The sequence below is a fragment of the Haliaeetus albicilla genome, chromosome 1 (assembly GCF_947461875.1).
Source record: "Haliaeetus albicilla chromosome 1, bHalAlb1.1, whole genome shotgun sequence".
Classification (NCBI taxonomy): Eukaryota; Metazoa; Chordata; class Aves; order Accipitriformes; family Accipitridae; genus Haliaeetus; species Haliaeetus albicilla.
This window is the reverse complement of record NC_091483.1, coordinates 75142920-75162799: the sequence shown is the minus strand read 5'-3', so window position 1 is coordinate 75162799 and position 19880 is coordinate 75142920. Positions and strand designations below refer to the sequence as shown.

General features: G+C 39.8%; 1 protein-coding gene across 3 annotated transcripts in view; it reads left to right on the top strand.

Moving 5' to 3' along the window:
• Positions 1-286: 286 nt before the first annotated feature.
• SH3BP2 (SH3 domain binding protein 2) overlaps positions 287-19880 on the top strand; it is a 39392-nt gene continuing 19798 nt past the window's right edge. Inside the window, exons 1-2 of one of the 3 annotated variants that reach the window (XM_069795060.1) lie at positions 287-443; positions 11859-11952. Coding sequence is in view for 1 of the 3 variants with exons in the window: in XM_009919621.2 (XP_009917923.1) it covers positions 18814-18866 (53 nt within the window). In the remaining 2 variants the exon portion in view is untranslated. Of the gene's footprint in view, positions 444-11858; positions 11953-18096; positions 18867-19880 lie in introns of those variants that run through there. The other 2 variants (XM_069795051.1, XM_009919621.2) reach the window with 2 other exon arrangements.

The following is a 19880-nucleotide window of genomic DNA, read 5'->3' as shown; positions in this document are numbered from 1 at the left end:
GCACTTGACAGACCCGAGGCGGCAGCCGCCGCCAACACGGCTCGTGAGACGACCGAGAGTTTCCAGCGCACACACGGCCCCGACAGAGCCGGGCGGTGGCTAGCGCTTTTAAACCGGACCCTGCCAGGTCAAGGCAGCCCCTCAGGCACACACGGCCAGTGCTTCGGCACGGCGTTGTACAGCCCGCCCCCCTCCCCTCCCCGCCCAGCCCTCCCTCGGCGGCCTCCGCCCCTACGGCAGGCTGAGGAGGGACGGCGCTGCTCGGCCCGCCGGCAGCTCTCACCGGCGACGGGCTCGGAGGGAGGGAGGCGGGTGCGTCCCGGCAGGTGAAGGAAGGGGCGGGCGCTGGGCGCGGTGACCGCTGCGGGGCCGGGCCGTGGAGCGGGGATGAGCGGCCGGCGCGGCAGCTGCCGCCCGCGGAGCTGAGCCAAGCTGCGCCTGAGGTAAGCGCCCTCCCCTCACGGCGCCCTCCTCACGGGGCCGGGCGGACGCGTTCCCGCTCCCCCACCCCCCCAGCTACCGGTCCGCGCGCGAGCCCCCCACCGCCTCCCGTGCTCCCCTTCCCCCCCCCCCCCCGGCCCCGCGCCCCGGCGGGGCGCCCGTGGCGGCGAACGGTGGCTGGGGGGAGGGCGGGAAGGGGCGTCGCGCGTGTCCGCGTCTCCCTTCCTCCCCCCCCCCTTCCCGCCGCTTTGCTGCCTCAGCGCGGTGCCGGAGGGCGCCGGGAAACTCCTCGGGTGAGTCACCGGGAGGCTCGAGAACCGCCACTGCCGCCCCGCGGGAGAGCCCTCGTGCCGGGCGTCAGGGCGTGCGGCCTCGGCGGGGGAAAGGCGCGGGGTCGGGCGGCTGCCGGAGCCGCCGCCTGGCGTTGAGGCGTTCGGGAGCGGCCGGTTTCCCTCGCGAGGAGTTCTGGAGGCTTCGCCGGCCTCGGTCTGCGTCCCTCGGCAGCTGCGCGTCTCTGGGAGCGTGTAGGGAGCCCTCGCCGCGGCGCTGGGGAAGGCGCGGTTCCTGCCGCTGTGAGGGAAACGGGGGGAAGGCGCCTCGCGTCTCCCCGTCCCGTGTGTTGATGCCTTCGGTCCGGTGCTGCTTTGGTCGCCTGCAGGTGGAAGGTGGGACGGAGTTAGTTCGGCAGCGTCAGTCTGACCGTGTGAGAAGGAAAGGGAAGGAAAGAAGTGTAGGTGCTTTCCTTCGGGAAGGAGAAGGTCAAAGAGCTGTGCTGTTTCCCCGCTTATGCTGAGCTGTGGCTTTGGTGTTAAGTTATAAGCATCAGGAGTAATTTCCTAGCACGTTTCCAGCGGTAATATATGTTAAAGGATGAGGCAGGACTTCTTAGAGATGAAATACAGAGTACAAAGGCATTTTCAACAGCATTTTCTTTAGTGTTATCAACTTCAAGCCCCTTCAGTCTTGGAAGCCCCCTCATACTTACTTGGGTCACCCTGTCATTTCTGTCTAGGTTTGAAGTTCCCATTCATCTACAGGTAGAGGCTCTGTGCAAGCTATGTACTGTGCTGCTTGTATCAGTAGAGGGCAAGGACACCTGACATGTTTATTTGATTTGTCAACTTTTATCCCACGAGTGACCAGTGCAAACTGGTAGCAGCTTAAGGATACTGCCTTCCAGAATGAATTGAGAAGGTGGAGAAATGTTGCCCTTCCCACCATTCTGTTTGCGAAGACCCCTTTTCTTGGGTCTTGAAGATGCTAGCAAAGAACAGGTCAGTAGTGGGACTGAACTGGCCTTGTACCTTGTCTAACTTCAGCATTACAGGTGAAGCAGTCTTGGCTGAGCAGATGTCGAAGAGCCTCTCCTGCTGGTATCTGCACTCTGGCTGGCTGGTGAGCAGGCAGGACTTTATTTTCCTGTGTGAAATTAGTTGCAGTAAACTGGTGTGTTTCCTGCTGTGAAAAGCCAATTTCCACTTTCACTCTGCTCTTAGTGTCTTGGGGGTTATGAAACAAATGCCGATCTGTATAATTATACACCTCTTCTGTTTATTTTTAGTTGTATTTGTACAGGAAATGTAGAGCTGAAGCCTCTGCAGTTTATTTCATTCACATACTTCTTTCAAGCTACAGACAAAAGTAGAATTAACTTGCTGTCTGTTTTTAGGCATAACATGTTTCTTTCCCTTCTTGTTACTGTATTTTGGACCCATCTTGCTGTTGCAAGAGAGCTGATTAAAATATACCCCTTGCCAATATTCCATTACTGTGGAGTCAGTACTGGGTCAGCTTAGTGGTGGGTTAAGTGCTGTTTCCTGTTTGCAATTTTTTTGGTTTAATATTTCCCAGCTCTCCATAAACTTCTCTACAAAACATGACAAACTCCATGCTAAAACATCCAGAAAATAAAGAGCTTTTTTTGAAATTATAAAGGAGGGAGATAAAGAGACACCAGTTCTGGAAAAGGTTTAAAGTTTTCAAGCCAGTAAAAATGAATACACCAAGATAAATTCCTGCAGGCACCCCAGGCCGGGCTGTCTGAGTGAGAATTCCTGTGTTTGAGGCCAATCTGATCAGTTGACTGTGCATCTGTAAGCTCCCACAGGCAGACAAACCCCCTGTACTTTTAAGACCAGACTTCCAATCTAATTTTGTTGTTAGAAAACTTAGCCTACCAAAAAACCCCCAAACAAACCAGGGAGTGTGAAAAGTCTCCTCCTGCAGTGTCTTACTTAAGTGGACATGGAGCAGTCTCCTTTGATAGAAAACCAAACATGGCAGCCACTTTGGTAATGAATACTAAGTAGAAATGGAAATACATTAAGAACTGTTAACTTACTCTTTACAACATTAAAACACAAACATGCATGACCAAAGGGCACATACATATTTGTCATTTTAACTGTAGGAAAAGTGCTTTTGACACTCAAACCCTGGTGGTTACATTCCTTGCTCTTCGCCCCGTAGCTCTTACATTGTTAGTACATTTATTGTTATGTGTTACGATATGGTAAGATTGCAGTAATAGAGGGGTATGTGTTTTAACTTGAAGACATTGACTTAGTGTTGGTATATCTTCCAGTCTGTTTGGCATGAGATGTTAGACAATGGGTAACTTAGGCTTTCGTCAGATTATCCAGCAGTTTCGTAAGTTGTTTGGAATGTGCAGCCTTGCAAGTATTGTGTCAATTAATTGTTGCTGGCTTAAGCCCTGATCTTAAAAGTACTTGCAGATGTAAATAACCCTATTATTTGTAAAACTGTTAGTTTGTATTACTGTAGGATCAGGATCTTGGCTTGCTACTTCTGTTGGACCTTGCAGGAAAGTTCATACGAGCTCAGACTCTCAGCAGAGTTGATGGATAGCCCTGTAAACAACGGTGAGGACTCATAACAGTTACCAGGGGACTTCCAGAGTAAATTGGTTTTGTTTAGATTTGAAAGTATTGGTTGATACAATGATTCTTCCACAATGCATTTTGTCTTCTGATGGGGATTTCTGAGGGAGGAGAGAAAATAACGTCCTAGATGGCTATTCCTCTCTTGAGTAGCTAAGCTGCTGGCCTTTTTTTAACGTAAACATATTCCATGAAGGCATTTCCTGATAACATTGCTTCACAGATGCTTTTGAACCTGTACTGTAGTGGAACAAACAGTGTCTGGAAGGGAGCTGGGAGTCTGGAAAACAGAGGTACTTAAGGCAGCCTCAAAGGTAATATGAGAGATGCAATATATTTCTGTAAATACAATACGAAATGGAATGTGCATTTTCTTATACTATTGTCACATGTACGTATGTCACTGTCCATTCCTCTAATAATTACGGCCATTGCTAACTTGCTTGTTAATCAACACCTCTTCTACTCATCTGATGCTAGAATGTCTAGACAAGTTATGCCTTTTGCGATGTGTTGAGGAAAGAATTGAAGGCACTGAAGTTTTGATCAGTGTAACTACACTGTGTATTGCTGGAAACTTTAAGGAATTATTTATGATGCTATATATTACAAGCATATGTATCATCAGATTGCTTGCTTAAGATAGATGACTAGACTAGAGCATATAACAGAATGCTCTGTACACTGTGCTTTTTAAGAGCAGTGTGCAGTCTCCACAGAATTTCTCCAAGACCTGTTTGAAGGTTTTTTTTCAATCTTGCCTCTTCTCCATAAACTATGCTGAATTTCTTATTGCTTTGTTAAAAAGAAAGGGGGTTGAAGAGTCTGCATTTCATTTAACATGTGCAGGAATTTGAAAACTTTTTTTCCCGAGGTAAGGGATGAATTTTAAACAGGGCAATAGAGGAGAATGCAGAGACATGACTTCCTATGGAAACAAACCAAAATGTTGTTCTCCCCCTATCCCAGCATAATGGAAATAATGTATTTATTTTACTTGCATGCCAGCTCATTTCCAGTAATGACCAAGTTCTTATCTCTTCCAAAGTGGTAGCATTGCAGTGGTTATTCATATGTGACTATCTTTGGCAGAAAGGTATTTAAAGTTGATATACAGTGCAGAGAAGGAATTACAATTATTCAGAAATCAGACCTTGGCAATACTTAGGTCTTCAGCTCCTGCTAACTTTGGTTTTAGGAGAGAATAGCTTGCATGCCTGTTGTAAGAAGTCCTGTTGTATCTTCCTGCCCCAGTCACAGGCTGGTTTAACCAGACTAATTCAGGGACACCTAATCTGTAGCTAGGGCTCTCTCTAAAGTAGTTCTGGCAAATCTTAGCTTCATGGTAAGTGGACATTCTGGATCTCCTAAAATGGTTGTAAAGAGCTGAGCTAGATAGAAGATGTGAAATAAGCAAATCTTTGTCTAAGTTTAGGAATAGCTGCTTGCTGAATTTTGTTGCTGGATTAATCTTAATATCTGTGGGTGCCCAGAGGTAGGGAAAGCAGACCTTTGCTTCATTACAAATTTATCTTTCTGGAAAGGCCACAGATAACACTCCAAGAAGGTTAGGGAACTCCTGTTTTCATCCTCCTTATGTTTGAAAATTCTCACTGTTTAACTGCTTATGGTTAAAGCTTTCTGGATTTTTATTTTATTTACGCTAAGTTATAACATTGACTGACTAACTGTGCATCATTAATCATGTATAATCAGGACCGCTTCTGTCCTAATGGAACAGTAGGTACATTTGAATCATTAGGTCTGTTCTGTCTTCCAGGGAATGCATATGTCTTTAATTCCTTCCTCTGCTCTTCTAGTGTTAATTTGTCAGAGGGAACTTCCCAGTTCAAGCTAGCTTTGTATTCTTACATTTTTAAAAGGTAAACACTTTTTCCATAGTTAAATGCAACCACTCTACTGTAACTTATAAAAACATCAGGTTTTTTTTGTCATTGTAGACCATTTCCTTGGATATGTTAGGGCAGGAAGACAGGAGTTTTGGGTTCTGTTCTTTATAGTATGTAGGTGGTGAAACTGTAAATTGTATTGTGTGAGCACTTAAGGATGACTGTGGTAATTCCAAACGGATTTAGGTGCCTAAGGAGACTTTTACAGCATGGAAGTGGCTTTCACTCTTTCATGGAACATTTAGGAAACTTAATATCTGCACATAGATTTGAGATCACTTTACAAAAACTTTAGAATGGCCTATATAAACAGATTATGATTGTTGTTGCTTGATGTAGTAGACATTGCAACTAAACTTTGGTTATGTGTACAATATCATCTCTTCTTGATGAATGCACGCACAAATGACTTGCATGTATCACTGTAAAACACCTCACTGATATTCTTGATTGTTTCAGTGCAGGGTGTATATTACAACCCCCAAACAGGAAAGTTACCAAACATGTTTAACCAAGGCTTTTATTTCATTATCCCTTCAGCTTTGCCATAAATGAGAGTACTAGGAGAAACTCAGATTTATGCCTTTAATAATAAACTTACCTGTAAGGGCTCTTCAAACAGGAAATCTTTAATTCTGGATGGTTTCTTCAAAAAATGAAAATGGAATTTCCATCAAAACTCATATGGGAGCAACAACTGAGCAAAGTATCAGCCTTAATTTTTTTTTTTTTAAATCTGGTGGCCATGCTGAGTAATATTTAATGTTTTTGTGAGCACCAAAAACCTGAAATTTTAGAATTGTGTTCTTTTTGGCAGGAACGCCACACAAATATGCAAAGGTCATGAATGAGGTCCCCAAGAAGAGGGAGTTGTATGTCTTTTAAGCAAGTGTTTATAATTCACTTTCTTTGCGTACCTGTACTGTATGTCTTAAGCCTTTCCTCTAATTGGAAGAATAACATGCTGTTTTAAAAACCCAGAAACTGAAATCTGTCAGCATAGTAGCTGGAGCCTTAAAAGAAGCAAGGCTCAAATTTAGTAGTTGGCAACATTCAGTACTACTTACATGTGATCAATAAGGATGCCTTTCCAAGGCTCTGGACACTTTTGCAGAGTTGAACGTTCATCAGATTATTTCAGTTCTCAGAGTTTGAATTCAGTTACAAGTTTCTGTATAGATAAAGCATAATTTTTGCCCTGTACAAGAGATAACTCACAGACTGGAGCAGCTGCCTTTTGTCATGTGGGTTGAGACTCATGGTGTCAGGGTGTAGTCATCCTTTCTTAAGTGTGTTCACCTTTCTTTTGTTTGTTTACCTTCTCTTCCTCCCTTCCCCCTATCCAATAACTGTATTGCTGTCTTTTTACTGTTTTCAGCATACCTATGAGAGTGGTAACAGTCTGTGGCCTGAGTCTTCAGGCTGAGATGGGGTTTTTTGTTTGTTTTCTCCTTTCTTTATCAAAATTCGATGGCATGACAGAAAGACTGGAGGTGGATCAACTAATTATCTTGCCAATTATTAACTGTGCTGTGCAGCAATACAGCAGTATGCTTTTTGCATAGATGAAGCAATACTGCAACAATGCTAGAATTCAGGCACTATCAATTTCAGTATAGTTTTAGTGAGTTTAAAAAAAGAAATCCCACATTGACTGACTTGTGCTCCTAGACAGTGGCTGCTCACACATAGAGCAGAGGAGGAGCTGCAATATGTAGATCAGAAATTTACTAAAGGACCCAGTTCTTAGTATTGTCTATTAGTATTTTATGTTACAGTTCATCTCCTGTCTTACAACTAATTTGTAAATTTCCAGCACCCTGACGTAACAGTGGCTACCAAGTTCCAGTTAAATCATTAGTCCCAACTTGCTGTAGAAAAACAATATGCATTTTAGAGTTTGGAATGATATTCCCCATTCTTGCTTCTGGCAGTACTTGGAAAGAAAAGGGAGAGTCCAGTGGCACCAGTATGCATGTCTGGAATTGCTGCTGCCTCGGAGATTTTCGTCTAAGTGTTGACTAGAGGAAGAGAGATGATGGGAAGTGTGCTGCAAGGCTCATCGTGAAAGGTGATTTATGCATAACAGAGACATGACTAAAAGCAAAAGATTTCTCAGGAGTTTGAAGCATATCCAAATCAACAAGGGGAGAGAGAATAGTAGAAGGAAGTAGGAAGATTTAGGATTACTAGGTTTAGTACTTATATGCTCAACCATCCCCTCCTCTCCCCATACTGGGTGATGGAAATGTAGTCTGCATGTATGGGTTTTCTCTCTATTAGGACAAGAATATGAATTTAGACTGGGCTTCAGTGACCTGAACTCCATTGCTACTGAGTGTAAATGTACTTTTTCATTGTTCAGGTTAGCCAACCTGGAACTGCCAGCTGAACTGCATCTTTTGGTGTTATTCAGCTTTAACAGGTGGAAATAAGGTCAGGTCTAGTTTAGCTGGCAGTCTTCTTATTTAGATGAACCATGAACCTGTGCTGTGCAATTTAATAATTAATCCTTAAACAAAAGCAAGACTTAATTCTAACTGTTTTTAAATTGAGATGACTTTAAATAACTCCAGCTTCACCTTGTATTAGCATTGAGTTTCTAATTTAAAGATATGCAAAATAAAAACCAAGAACCCTTGGAGGAGGGAAATCTTACTTAACATGTCAGTTTCCACTTTCATGTTCAGTTCCAGACAAGCTTCTTCCTTGCCAGGAGAGCTTTACTCTGCTGAAATCAGTCACTGAGATGTTGTTATCTTTATTTATGCAGCACTTCAGGGCAGCATCTCAGATCCTGAAACAGATTCAGTAAGTGTAAAAGTGTGGGTTACTAGTTTTCATTTTTCATGTAATAACTGCTTAGTAAGAAAAAGGAAGAAGAGAGGCGGAAGTAGATAATTTTGTGAATACCTCGGTCTTGTCTGGTGAAATATGGCTTGTAAGACAAGGAAAAAAAAAGTGGTTTGGTCGGAAGCTTTGTTTCTCTCTTCTATTTTTAACTTCAGCTACTGTAGTGATAGACATTAATCATCATGCTGGAAACAGTAATTTTTATAATTATTTGCATATTTTCCTATTAAATAAATGGTAGTCTGTTGAGGTGGGGAAAAAACTTATTTTGAGTTTAAATGTCTCATGAACTATGATTTTTGGGATTATACCCTGTTGAACCTATAGCAGTAGAAACTAGATTTGATCTGTGATTACCTTTCGATGTCTGCATGTAAATCTTATTCCATGTTAAAATCTCTTTGAAGCGGTCCTTCATCTCATGTTTTATTAGCTCTCTTACATTATTTTACAAGACTTACCATACTTCTTAACATTCTGACATGAGTGAGGGACAATCTCTCTATTGGTGTATTTGTAAAACTTGTTAAAACTCTTCTGTAAAGTAAAAAGTTTTGGTTTAAATGCTACATCCTTACAAATTTCACCTCAGTCTATCTAGTTCCCCTTAATTTCAGCAGAAGTTGCTTGCATGCATCCAAGTGCCGAGGTTGGCATTCAAACCAGAGTGTAGTTAACCTTGAGAGCTAGTTCCTGCAACCAAGCAGTAGAGGCTTAAATTATTAGTCTCTAATCTTGTGACAACCTTACTAAAAAGAGTAAATCATTACCTTGATGTTGCTTAACAGTAATTCTATTACAACATGTCACATAATTGTTTGTTTCTCCCAGACTGAGCTGGAACTCTGAAGAGACTAAGTTCAATGTATTACAATTGCAAGACAGTTATTTCCTCAAGTGAGAGCATCTCTTATCTCAGAGCATTGTGTTATGATCTTATTGCAGAGATGGCATGGGTTGTTACTGAACATTGTTCTTTTGTTATATGTGCTCCTAAACCTTTTACAAAAATCTAGCAATTGCACTGTTTTGACCAAGGCTATGTACTGAAGTCAGTTTCTGGTATTTCCTTATGCTAATAAAACTATACACCTTAGATACATAGGCTTGCGTAAGAGCTAGTCGTCTTCCTTTTTGTTATGTGCTCTACTTAACTGTATTCCTGGAAGGATTGGCATTTTTTCTACTTTAAGTCCTGATAATAATGCAGAGAGAAATTCAGCACAAAGACACCTTGACTATGAGCCTACAGGTCCTATTGACAGATGAAAGGCTTATAATTAGCTAATTCAAAACTGATCTGATCTGTAAACTTGACTAATCAAAACGAGGCACTTCAAGCTATGTTCAGGCAAAACAGTGACCTGACTTGCACACTTGCTGAGCATCTGCAGCTGTTAATTGCTTTTAATCAGTCAGGCTTAAACATTCAAGCTTTCCACTAATTTTTCTGTCAGTTAATTAGACTCCACTATCATGCCAAGTAGGTATGTTTCCAAAGCACTGTGCAGTTTTAAGTGAGTGGAGTGGGATTTGTGTATATAGGCTTTTGTACATGTTGCGTGGAGAAATATGCTTTCTGCTGTCAAAGTGGGCATACCACCTGTAGGAGCACAGGACAGTCAATCTTGTGCAGTCTTTGTTGTTTGGTGTCTAGCAGAGTGTACTTACCTCTCATGTCTAGCTGGAGACTTGCATTAGGACTGTAAATAGGTGAATATACTCAACAGAACACTAACCAGAATAGGTTTTCTGAGAAAGCAAAATACCCATTGCAGCAGGGGCATGTGAGTCTTACAATAAGATTAGTAGTTCTCTTCCCTCTAAAGAGCTGGACGTAGAAAACTACCTTGAAGAATACTAGTGGGATTATATACAATGGAATTGTGATCCTTGGTTTAGGAGAACCCAAACAAATAATAAGATGATGCATGGTCTGGCCCAAATTTATTCCAATCCCACCATTAATAAGCTTGTGTGGGTACTCTTACAGCATGGCAGACTACTGGGATTATGCTAGATAAATACTTGATGTGTGACTGTGCAGTGGGGGAGGGAGGGAAATTTGGAAGGGAAAGAGGAATATTTTAAATGTACTTTTTCATGTCTGAACTAGGAGAACAGAATTAGATAGACTAAATGTTCTCTAGCCACTTAGAGAAAATTACTGTGTTTGTGGGAAGCTGTTACGGGAAGAACTCACAGTGAAATTCTTTTTTCCCTCTGAACTCAAAGCCTCAGTGAGTAATTTTTCCTCCTGCCCCCCCCCCCCCCCCGCCTTATTTCTGTCCCTGTGTAAATATTACAGCTGTTGTGAAGATGCTTATAGTTCAGAAACCCACTGATCTGAGTGTCTGAAGAGGCAAATAGATGCATTATCAGAGGAATGCGTGAATTTGCTGAGTCTCACATCTTTTGCTTTGAGGTGCACATAACCTTTCTAATAATGATGGAAACAATGCTGATAAGATGGAATACTGTATTTCCAAATGTACACAGTACTAGGTGATATCAAAGCGATTAAGTCTGGAAACTGTCATATTGGCACTATGCCTGCTGTGCCTCTGCTGCCAAACTGTTTCTCCACAGCTGCATGGCATCACTACTCCTGCTGTGGAGAGCAATTGTTTCTTCTCCTCCCTGCTGGCTGGCAGCTCCTCTGCTTAGCAGACCCGGCCAGTGCTGTCACTTACTGGTCCTAGAGGAATGAGAGGACTGCCAGGGGTAGAAGAATGTTTTGGTGGAAGAGAAGGGTGCCACAGTGCTGCTGATGCTACCTGTGTACTTGCACTGTGGGATTCAGCTCTCCAGCAAAATTGGGTTGGCAGGTGGCAAGGGATTAGTGACAAATCTGTTAATTACTAAAGATGTACTAACCTCTGATCTAGTGGGCTGCAATGATATCATGCTACTTAATAATTACTTGGTAGTAGGAAGCTCACTGCTGGGCTATTGAACTGGGAGCTAGGTTTCTTCTTCCAGAGCTGGAGCTCTTACTCCCAAGGAATGTGGCACTTCATTGATGGGCTTTGTTTATTGAGAGAAAGCCAAGCAGAAAGAATTTGCAGCAGCGTCTTTGCTATGAAATGTGGCAAATGGAAGTCTTTTTGCTTGAAACTCTTCATTTGGCAACTTTATACAATTGCCTTCCTTCCTGGGGTGTTCTCTTCCATTTTGGATAGCAAGGAGCAAATTAATTAGATGAGTGCTTGCTTCTATGCCTATGCCATTTCTACCTTTCTAGTCAACATACTAAGTAATTTGACTGCCATGTGTTACTCATTCCCTGTCATTTTGGTAGCTCTAAGGAGATGATGATACGTGCATGGTCTAGTGGTCTGGTAGGATTTTGCTCTAAATGCACCTGCTGGTCTGTGTTAATTGAGAAGGTATGTGGAAGAAACGCACCTGACACATCGGTTGGCAGTTGTGAAATGTCATTCTTGCCTTCTTATGGAAACAAAAGTTGTAAGAAAGCTGTCTCCCACACAGTCTTTACCTGTTGTAGTATTGGTGTTGGCCAGTCTTCCTTTCCTTTTTTTAGTTTCTTATTGTTGGGCTTTTAGGTTTTTGAGCAGCTCACAGATACAGATTAAATATGAACTTGGCCTGATACTCAGGCATGAGTGCGCATAAAAACCAAATACAAACCTGATGCATTCCTAATAATTCTGTGCTAAGAAGATAAACTATATCACTATTCACTGTTTAACTCTGGTGCCCTAAGGTCTGATGGTTTTGTTGTGTATTTCAGCAACATCACCTAGAAAAAGAAGAGGGAGCTCGTACTAGAATGAAAAGGATTGAGGATAATATTCTGTAGAACAGCCAAAATACCAAAAAGGATGGTGAGTCTTGAAGAATAGATTCTTTGTGATTTCTAATGAACAGTTGCGTCTCCAACAAAGTGGAATGAAAAATGATGATGAACTATATAGCATTCCAAATGACAAAAAAATTCAAGCTTTAAGATTTCAAGTTATACAGTACATCGCAAGAACTCTTTTGAGATCAGTTGTGTATACTTTAGTCTTAATACTTTCTAGTATTCTTTCTATCCTTTCTGACTTAAGGCTTATTTTTCACATTCAGTTAAATTATAACTATTGCAGTCCTTGCACTCGTTATTTGTGATTCTGCCATGCCAGCTGCTGGTTCTCTGGTAGACTGCACAGGAGAGGAAGTGGGACTGGAGCAATGGAAGTAAAGCACAATGATTTTGTTGTTACTTTCCTGTTGCCCATTTCAAAAAAACAAGAAAAGTTTTTACTAACTGTTATTACAATTATAAATGTCTTATCTGGACTTAAAAGGTAGACAAGTCTTATTATGTCTTGTGAACAATTTGACTTCCTTTTTTGAAATAGGTCAACTGAAGATTATTGAAAATGGAAGTTAATGCTTTTGCTACTTTTCTTTTTTATTGTGGAGAGAATCCACACAAGAGGTCTTTGGAAGAAGAGCAGCTACTTTTCTGATACCTTAATAGTTATTCTTGCTTAGATGCAAATAAAAATGGATGTACTTGTTTGTATAGTTAGAAAAATTTGGCACTCTGTTATAGCTGGAGTAATCTAACCACCATCTGTTACGGTTCTTCCAAGAAAAACAAAATAGCCATAAATGCAAGACTAGCATTGTTAATCAAAACTGTAGTATTATGCTACTTTTTGTTAATGGTGGTTCTTTCCAAAGAACAGATTTTATTCATACATACCCACATTTTATGCTACATATATAATGGGTATATGTATATAAACATGCACAGATATAAATGGAATATAACCTGAATAACAGGAGGTGGAAAGAGTCTGCAGTTTTACCTAGAACAAACTATCTTCCAGGATGTGCCTTTGATAACCATAATAATGCTTTTGTTTTTCTGGTATGAGAAGACCTTTGAATAATCAAACTGCTTCTTGCAATTTTCCTTTTTTTTAAAGTGATTCTTTGGAGCAAAAATCCTGCTTAATCTCAGTAGTGTATCTCCATTGGTTTATTGTATAAACTGTATGTGCTTTTGTGATTATATCAAAATCTTTGTTAACCTGTGATGATGCTAAATTTAGAAATATTTTATAAAACTGTGTAGACAAAATTTTTTCGTGTAAGTAATGGGATAATTTTAGTTTGAAGCATTGGGACTGTTGGGTTTTGATCTGCTGGAGGTGGACATGACAGAAATTGAAAATGAACTCCCATTATAACCCGGGAAATGTCTTTCATTAAAATAGTGGCTTACTAGTTAACAATAAATGACTAGGATGCATGAAAGATTGTCTAATGTTTTCTGGAAGAAGGGGAGACTTTTTAGACAGTGTAATGCATTTCTAACACTTTCTGTTATGCCTCTGAAGCTGAGAGTTCTTTTTATGGCTGTATATACAAATGTGTTGGTAATGCATGTCTACGCTTTGAGATAGTTAACAAGTGCAGTTTTTTAGAATATGTTAAGTGTATCAGTCTGTATGGTTTCAAGTGCTATATAAAATGTCACAAATAACATCAAATATTTAAAAAGTGTGCAGAAACAGCACTTTTTACAGAACCTGAACTTCAAGGAAGACCTTTTGTTTTGTGGTGCCAGTAACACACATAGCTGAATCAACACATCTGTGATACTTATGATCTGTCATTTGGCTTGGTTCTGGGTGAACTGTTGTTTTATTTACTATACAAAGATGTCAGGTTTGATTACTTAGGTTGAAATAGGACTAATCTCATTGACCCAAATTCCTGAATTTCCTTTGTGCAAGTGAAATCCAGCTTCAGCTCTTCATTGTGTACAACAACTGACTCATATTTAGAATGCCTTAAGAGTACCTAGGATCTGTAGAGTAGGAAGATAATCTGTAAATGTTGTAAAAGCTTCTGCTGGAAGTGTTATATGCTCCATATGAATTCTGTGGAGTACCAAGACTTGGAAAGGAAAGAATGCTATATGGACTCCTTCGACATAATGACTGTTAGTTCTAGGCAGTGCACAAAACATAAGATTTTGGAGGTCATGAAGAAGAATGCCCTTCTATCATCACCAGCTCATCTATGTAAAGAATCTGGCTGCACTGTTTTGAAAGAGCTTTTCAAAGAAACCTTATAGGAAAGAATGGTGCACAAAGGCAATGTATTCTTTGTAGCTCATCTTGCTAAGAGGATTAGAAGGGTTGCTGGAGTTTAAAACATACAGCATTTCTTTAAGAACTGTATACAGATGTATTTTATATATCTATGTATTTATTTATAGTGTATGTAATAAATAAAAGTAAGGTTTGGAGGTGAAAAGTCATTGAGGCCAGGAGTCAGCCAAATGTTCTTTGGACCAGCTTTGATGCGACCCTAAGAATGGAAGGAATAGACAATGCTATTAGGTGTTTAAGAAAAGATTTGTAAAGAAGCAAGTTCTCTATGATAGGATAGGTTAATGTGATGTCAAGAAGCATCTTCAAATTAAAAGGTGGGGGGGAATAATCTAACTGGACTGTAGAGTGTATGTAAAAAATTCAAGGCTCCTGCTAGACTCAAACTTTGGCTGGAATAAGTCCTTACATCTTAATTTAAAAAAGGAGAGTTGGTGTGAAGGGAATGGAAATATCTTTTAAAGTGAATGTTCCAGTCTGTTCACAGACTTTTTTTTTTTTGATCTCTTGATGGGACAATAGGAATAGCTGTATGGAGTCAGATCTGAGGAGTGCTTACAGAAGAGTGCAAGAACTGGGCAAAGATATAGAATATTCTTCCAGCCTAAGAATTTGCAGCTCAGGGGCTTACTGGTGTCATTTTGAAATGCCAGAGACTGAGATCTTGGAATCTGATATGGATTTCTGTATTCCCAGTTTCTCAATTGTTGTGCACTAAGCTAGATGCATTACGGCATTCCCCCCCCCCAATATTAATGGTCACCACTGTAGGAAGGAGTTTGATTTACATGTGCAGTACCACTAAATCCATTCCCATTATCTTTAGTTTTCTGAAGTCTTTTTCCCAGTGTGAGCGAGTCAACGCTCATTAAAGGCTTTTATAAGAGTATATGCCTTGACTTTCAAGACAGGTCAGAAAGGATCTGATTTGAAGAGAAGAGTTAAGTGACATCAAGATCAGATGGAAAGTAAGAATCTAGAACTCGTATTTTAGGTCCTTGCCTTTGACCAATCTTACTGTCAGGTGTTGCTTTTATAATATGATGTGTGTTTTTTCTATCTATTGGGAAACCTTTCTGCAAACTTTGTTGGCACTATGCCGCTTGAGCAGGCAAACTGTGATCTGTGTTGTAAAATAAGAACCTTATTGTTCATGTCTTATGAAGTATTGTGTATGAATATCTTCTGTACTTGAAAATAGACCTGTGTGAACTCATTTTTGAATGCAGCTCTACAGCTTCAGAGGTGTAGGTCAATGTCAGGCTAATCCGTGCTGTTTGAGTTCATTTAGACAAGATTCAAGGGGAAATAATTTTTTTTTCCTTTTGGTGATACTTCTGAAGCAAGTAATGGTTTCCATAAAAGAAATGGTAATATAAAATGGCATTGTCCAAATTATCTTGTAAAAAAAGCCTGTTGCATGTGAGTATGCATTTTTAGGGTTATTTTAAGTGATATGAAAGGACTGTTCTCTCTGATATCCTCCAAATTAAAATTGTTTACTGCTGTCCTTCTGGCACAGCCTTGCAGTGTACATTTGTTTTTAATTTTAAAATCTTGATCTAAAATCCCAGCTACGCGTGATCTGGTGGTTACAATTAAATTCAGCTTTTGTAGAAAGTGAGCCTGAGCTTGCAGAGATTCTTCTCTCCAGTACATGTTTAAAAAAAAAAAGACAAAAAAAAGTAGTATTTACTTAGGTGATGAAATATATGTTAGCCTAAAATCCTGATTCTTGTAATCCATGCTCCTACCTGTTTCAGTCCTTTGATTTAGTGTTTTGCATGGTTGGAGTTGGGAGTGGCAAAATACTTATGCCTTACAGCATCCTTTAGAAAAGTTCATATTGTGATTTAAAAGGCAACAGTTGCTGGAATCAGAATAAAGAAACCTTGTTTCTGGTACACCTGCTTGCTTGCATGAGGTTTTGAGCGCAAGGAGCTTCAAAGCTGTTGGAGGTTGGGACTGTCCATTAGCAATACAGCCCAGTTGGGCCTTCTAATTCTATAAATTACACTTGCATGGTTATTGGCTTATTTTGAGATTCTGGTTCCTAGTCAGAGTTTCCAAGTGTAAGAAGAGCAAACTATGAGATGCCTCACTGCATTGCTTAGAAACCAGTACCATCTACTGTGTTGTACAGCAGTAAAGTATAGAGTAAGTCTTTGTGGTTACACTTTGTCTTTAAATTGTATCACAAAGTCTCTTTAGAAGCAAAATAAAAATAGCAAGTGTTTGTCTGGTGTTGTATTCCCAGGGTCTCACAGAAGCTGAGCTCCCCCTTTGGTGCTGGCTGCAGTGATTTGCCTGCAAAGGTGCATTTCCTTAAATAAAAGGTTGCTGCAGTCCACCAGAAGAGGGACACACAAGCTTGAAGGGCTCACAGATAATGCGACCAAAAGCTTCCTCTAAACCAGGGCTTGCTGAATTTCTTTAGTATTCAATTAGTAGCTTGTTGTTGGTGTCAGCGATAGTGTCTATGAATTTACTCACTGCAGTCTTTTGCTGATAGACATTCAAAAGGACTTTCTCTATAAGCTTTATGTGGTTTTGTTGGTTTTAATATCCTGATACAGCAATATTTTAAAATGGCTTATATTCAGTAATTTTTCTGTTGACTTGCATATACACTCACATGAAATATTCTCTTTAACTGGCAATAGTAATTTTGGACCTAAGTTTTGTTAGTCTTGTACAAGCACAGTAAACAATGAACTAATGGATGTTGTACGTCTTGCCAATATGCTTTAGTATCAGAAATGGTAGAAAATGGTGAACATAAGTGTAGGCCTCTAAGGTGGGGGTTTTTGCCTTTCTTCTTTTTTCCCTTGGACTCTTGATGTTCTTTAAATTGATTTAAGTAAAATTCTAAGAAGACAGAAAGAATATTTCCTAACAACAGACTTAACTTTATATGGCAAGATGTCTGCTGGTTAAATGTACCTATCAGATATGCTTTATAATCAGTAATGGATATTTGACTCCCTCTTGTAAATTTCTGAAAGCTTTTATTTAGGTGTTGCTTTTACTGATGTTCAATGGTATGCCAGCTTAAATGCTTAAAAGTGTTTTGACATCTAAGCAGAAATTATTTTGTAGTCAAACAGTGCTTCCTAAATTACCAATTATGAGTACATTAGTGATGGAATTGTATGCAGCTCATCACAAACCAGCCTAGCAGTAAAACTGTTTCAACAGTAATATCTTATTATCAAATACTTCTGCCAAGGAAGTACATAATTTCTGGAAACTCCCACTCTAAGTGTCTACGTGTATTTGGGGAAATTCCCTTTGCAGTTGTCTGCAGCGCAGCTGTCTGTAGGAATACGACTTTGGCAATCATGTTTGTACTTCTGCTCAGTTATGTGGTTTTTTTTAAATATGGTCTAAATTGTTCTACAAACACTGATGAAAGATACCAGTTAATCATAACCATAGCTACATTTACAGTGTTTTTTACAAGGACCTTGTGTATAGGTAACAGTTAAAAGGAACAAAGAACCTGTCCATCTGGTTTGAATAGTAAATGAGAATGAAAGTCTTGCCTTGGTAATGTGTCTTTGAATTTATTTGAAGAAACATGGTAAGCAGCAAAAATATTTAAGAACTTGCCTTCCATTTTAAGTGTTACTTGTACGAAGTGTTACTGGTATGGTCTGACTGGCATAGACTTGACACCCAGTTAACTCACTGGGTGAATGCTCCTATACAGTGTTGAGGGGCCTTTTGATTCAGTAGAAATCCCTTAAACTTAACTTGAAAAGGTACTCATAATAAAATTGCCAACATAGAAAATTATGCTAGGATAGCTGTACTGATTTTAATTCAATCCTTATTTACATCTGTATGAAGTCTTAAGTTATCTTTTAAGGCTAACTGATGTAAGAGAATCTGTTAAATGATAATGTTTTTATACTGAGAGTTTGCAGAAGGTTCTTCTCTTCCAGCTGCACAGTATAATTTGTTTTTTACAAGCTATGCATGTACTGCAAATACTTTGCGGTTGTACTGTGGTCCACAGACATCTGAGCAATATATGAAGTTTATTAACCATATCCCAAAATCAGAGTCAGTATCTTCTAGGACTTCTGCCAAGCTGGTGAAACAACCAAGAAAAGTTACAACTTTGTTTTAAAATTGATAACTCTTTCTCTCAAGTATGGCTAATTTATTGCAGACCAGTGCTGGCTGGCTTTTTTGAAGTTCCAAGCCAACAATATGTCCATCGATGTTCAGAGCTTAAGAGCAGTGGGATATAAATAGAAACTCAGATGCTTTTTGACCTGAAGTGTTTCTCAGTTTTGGATTGAATATATATTATCAAGGCTCCAGCTACTTTCTGAAATATATGTAAGTAAATAAGTAAAAATATTATTAAGGCTTCTTCAGCTCTTCCTAAGTAAGCTGAATGAAGGAATGATAGTTGAAGCTTAAAGAATAGGAATTCTTTCAGCATTGAAAGAGGATTTTTGGAAGTTCTGGCCTCATTTCTTCCCTTTGTGCTGATTTTTTTTTTTTTTTTTTTTTTTTGTTATAATTCTGCAGGTCACCCAGCAGAAGTAATTCTGATGCATGGTTATTCATATTTTCACAGGACTGCCTTACCTAGCAGATGAAGGATTCAGGTGAGTAATTTACACTGGCTCTTTTACAATCTGCAGTTGTGGAGTATATAGTTGACATACATTATCTCTCAATATAGTGGATTTGTTTCTGCTGTGATCTGGAAACTTGGGACTAAACGAGTTTGGTAGAATTAATGAAATAATAAAACTCATAATAATCTACTCCTGATTCAAGCTTATTAAAGTCAGTAAAACTTTTAACAGAATGTGGCCTTCTTTAATGCCTTACTGTACTGTAGGCTTTTATGGAAATATATAATGTATGAACTCTTACCTTATTCTGAACAGAACTTGATTACTGAGCTGACTACTTGCTGCAGCTGAAGGAAAGTGGTTTTCATGCTTTTGTTGTTGATTTGTTAATTTTTCTGCCTCTCCTGTTGCTGTGTTCTTGTGCTGCTTTTATTTACACTCCATTCTTGCAGTTTCCTGTAAATTGGTCAGCAAGAGGAAGCTCTCTTGCTGCAGAGACAACTCAACCCTTCAGCTAGACTACTGAATTTACACTGACAAGGACAGCATAGTGCTAGATGTATATTTGATTGCTCTTGCTTTCCACTAACTAAAGATAAGTAGGATTGCTTTTGACTGGGAGCAAGAGCTGTTCCTAACCGTGGCAGAGACGATTGACAGATGCAGTGGCCCGGCTGGAATGAAATCCAAATGTTGGTTCCTGATGCTTTGGTTCTTCCTTTTAAGGTTATCTGAGTGAAATCTCATAATGCTAAATAAATGAAGTAACTCCTTTTGAGTGAAATTTTCCCTAGGCTAGCTTGGTGCAAGGTTCCTTCTCACCACTGATTTTGTAGGGATAAATGAAGGTTAGTGGTCTGAAAACCATATACCAGAGTTCCTTGCAAGACAGACTTCTGTGTTGTGAGGAAGGATATATTTAATACTCTTTCACTTTCCTGACAGACATGTTAATCGAATCCATGAAGATTTCATGTCTCTTTGGACTCTTTATTTGCAATTTTGAAACACAACCCTTCTACTTAATGTTCGGTCTAGAAA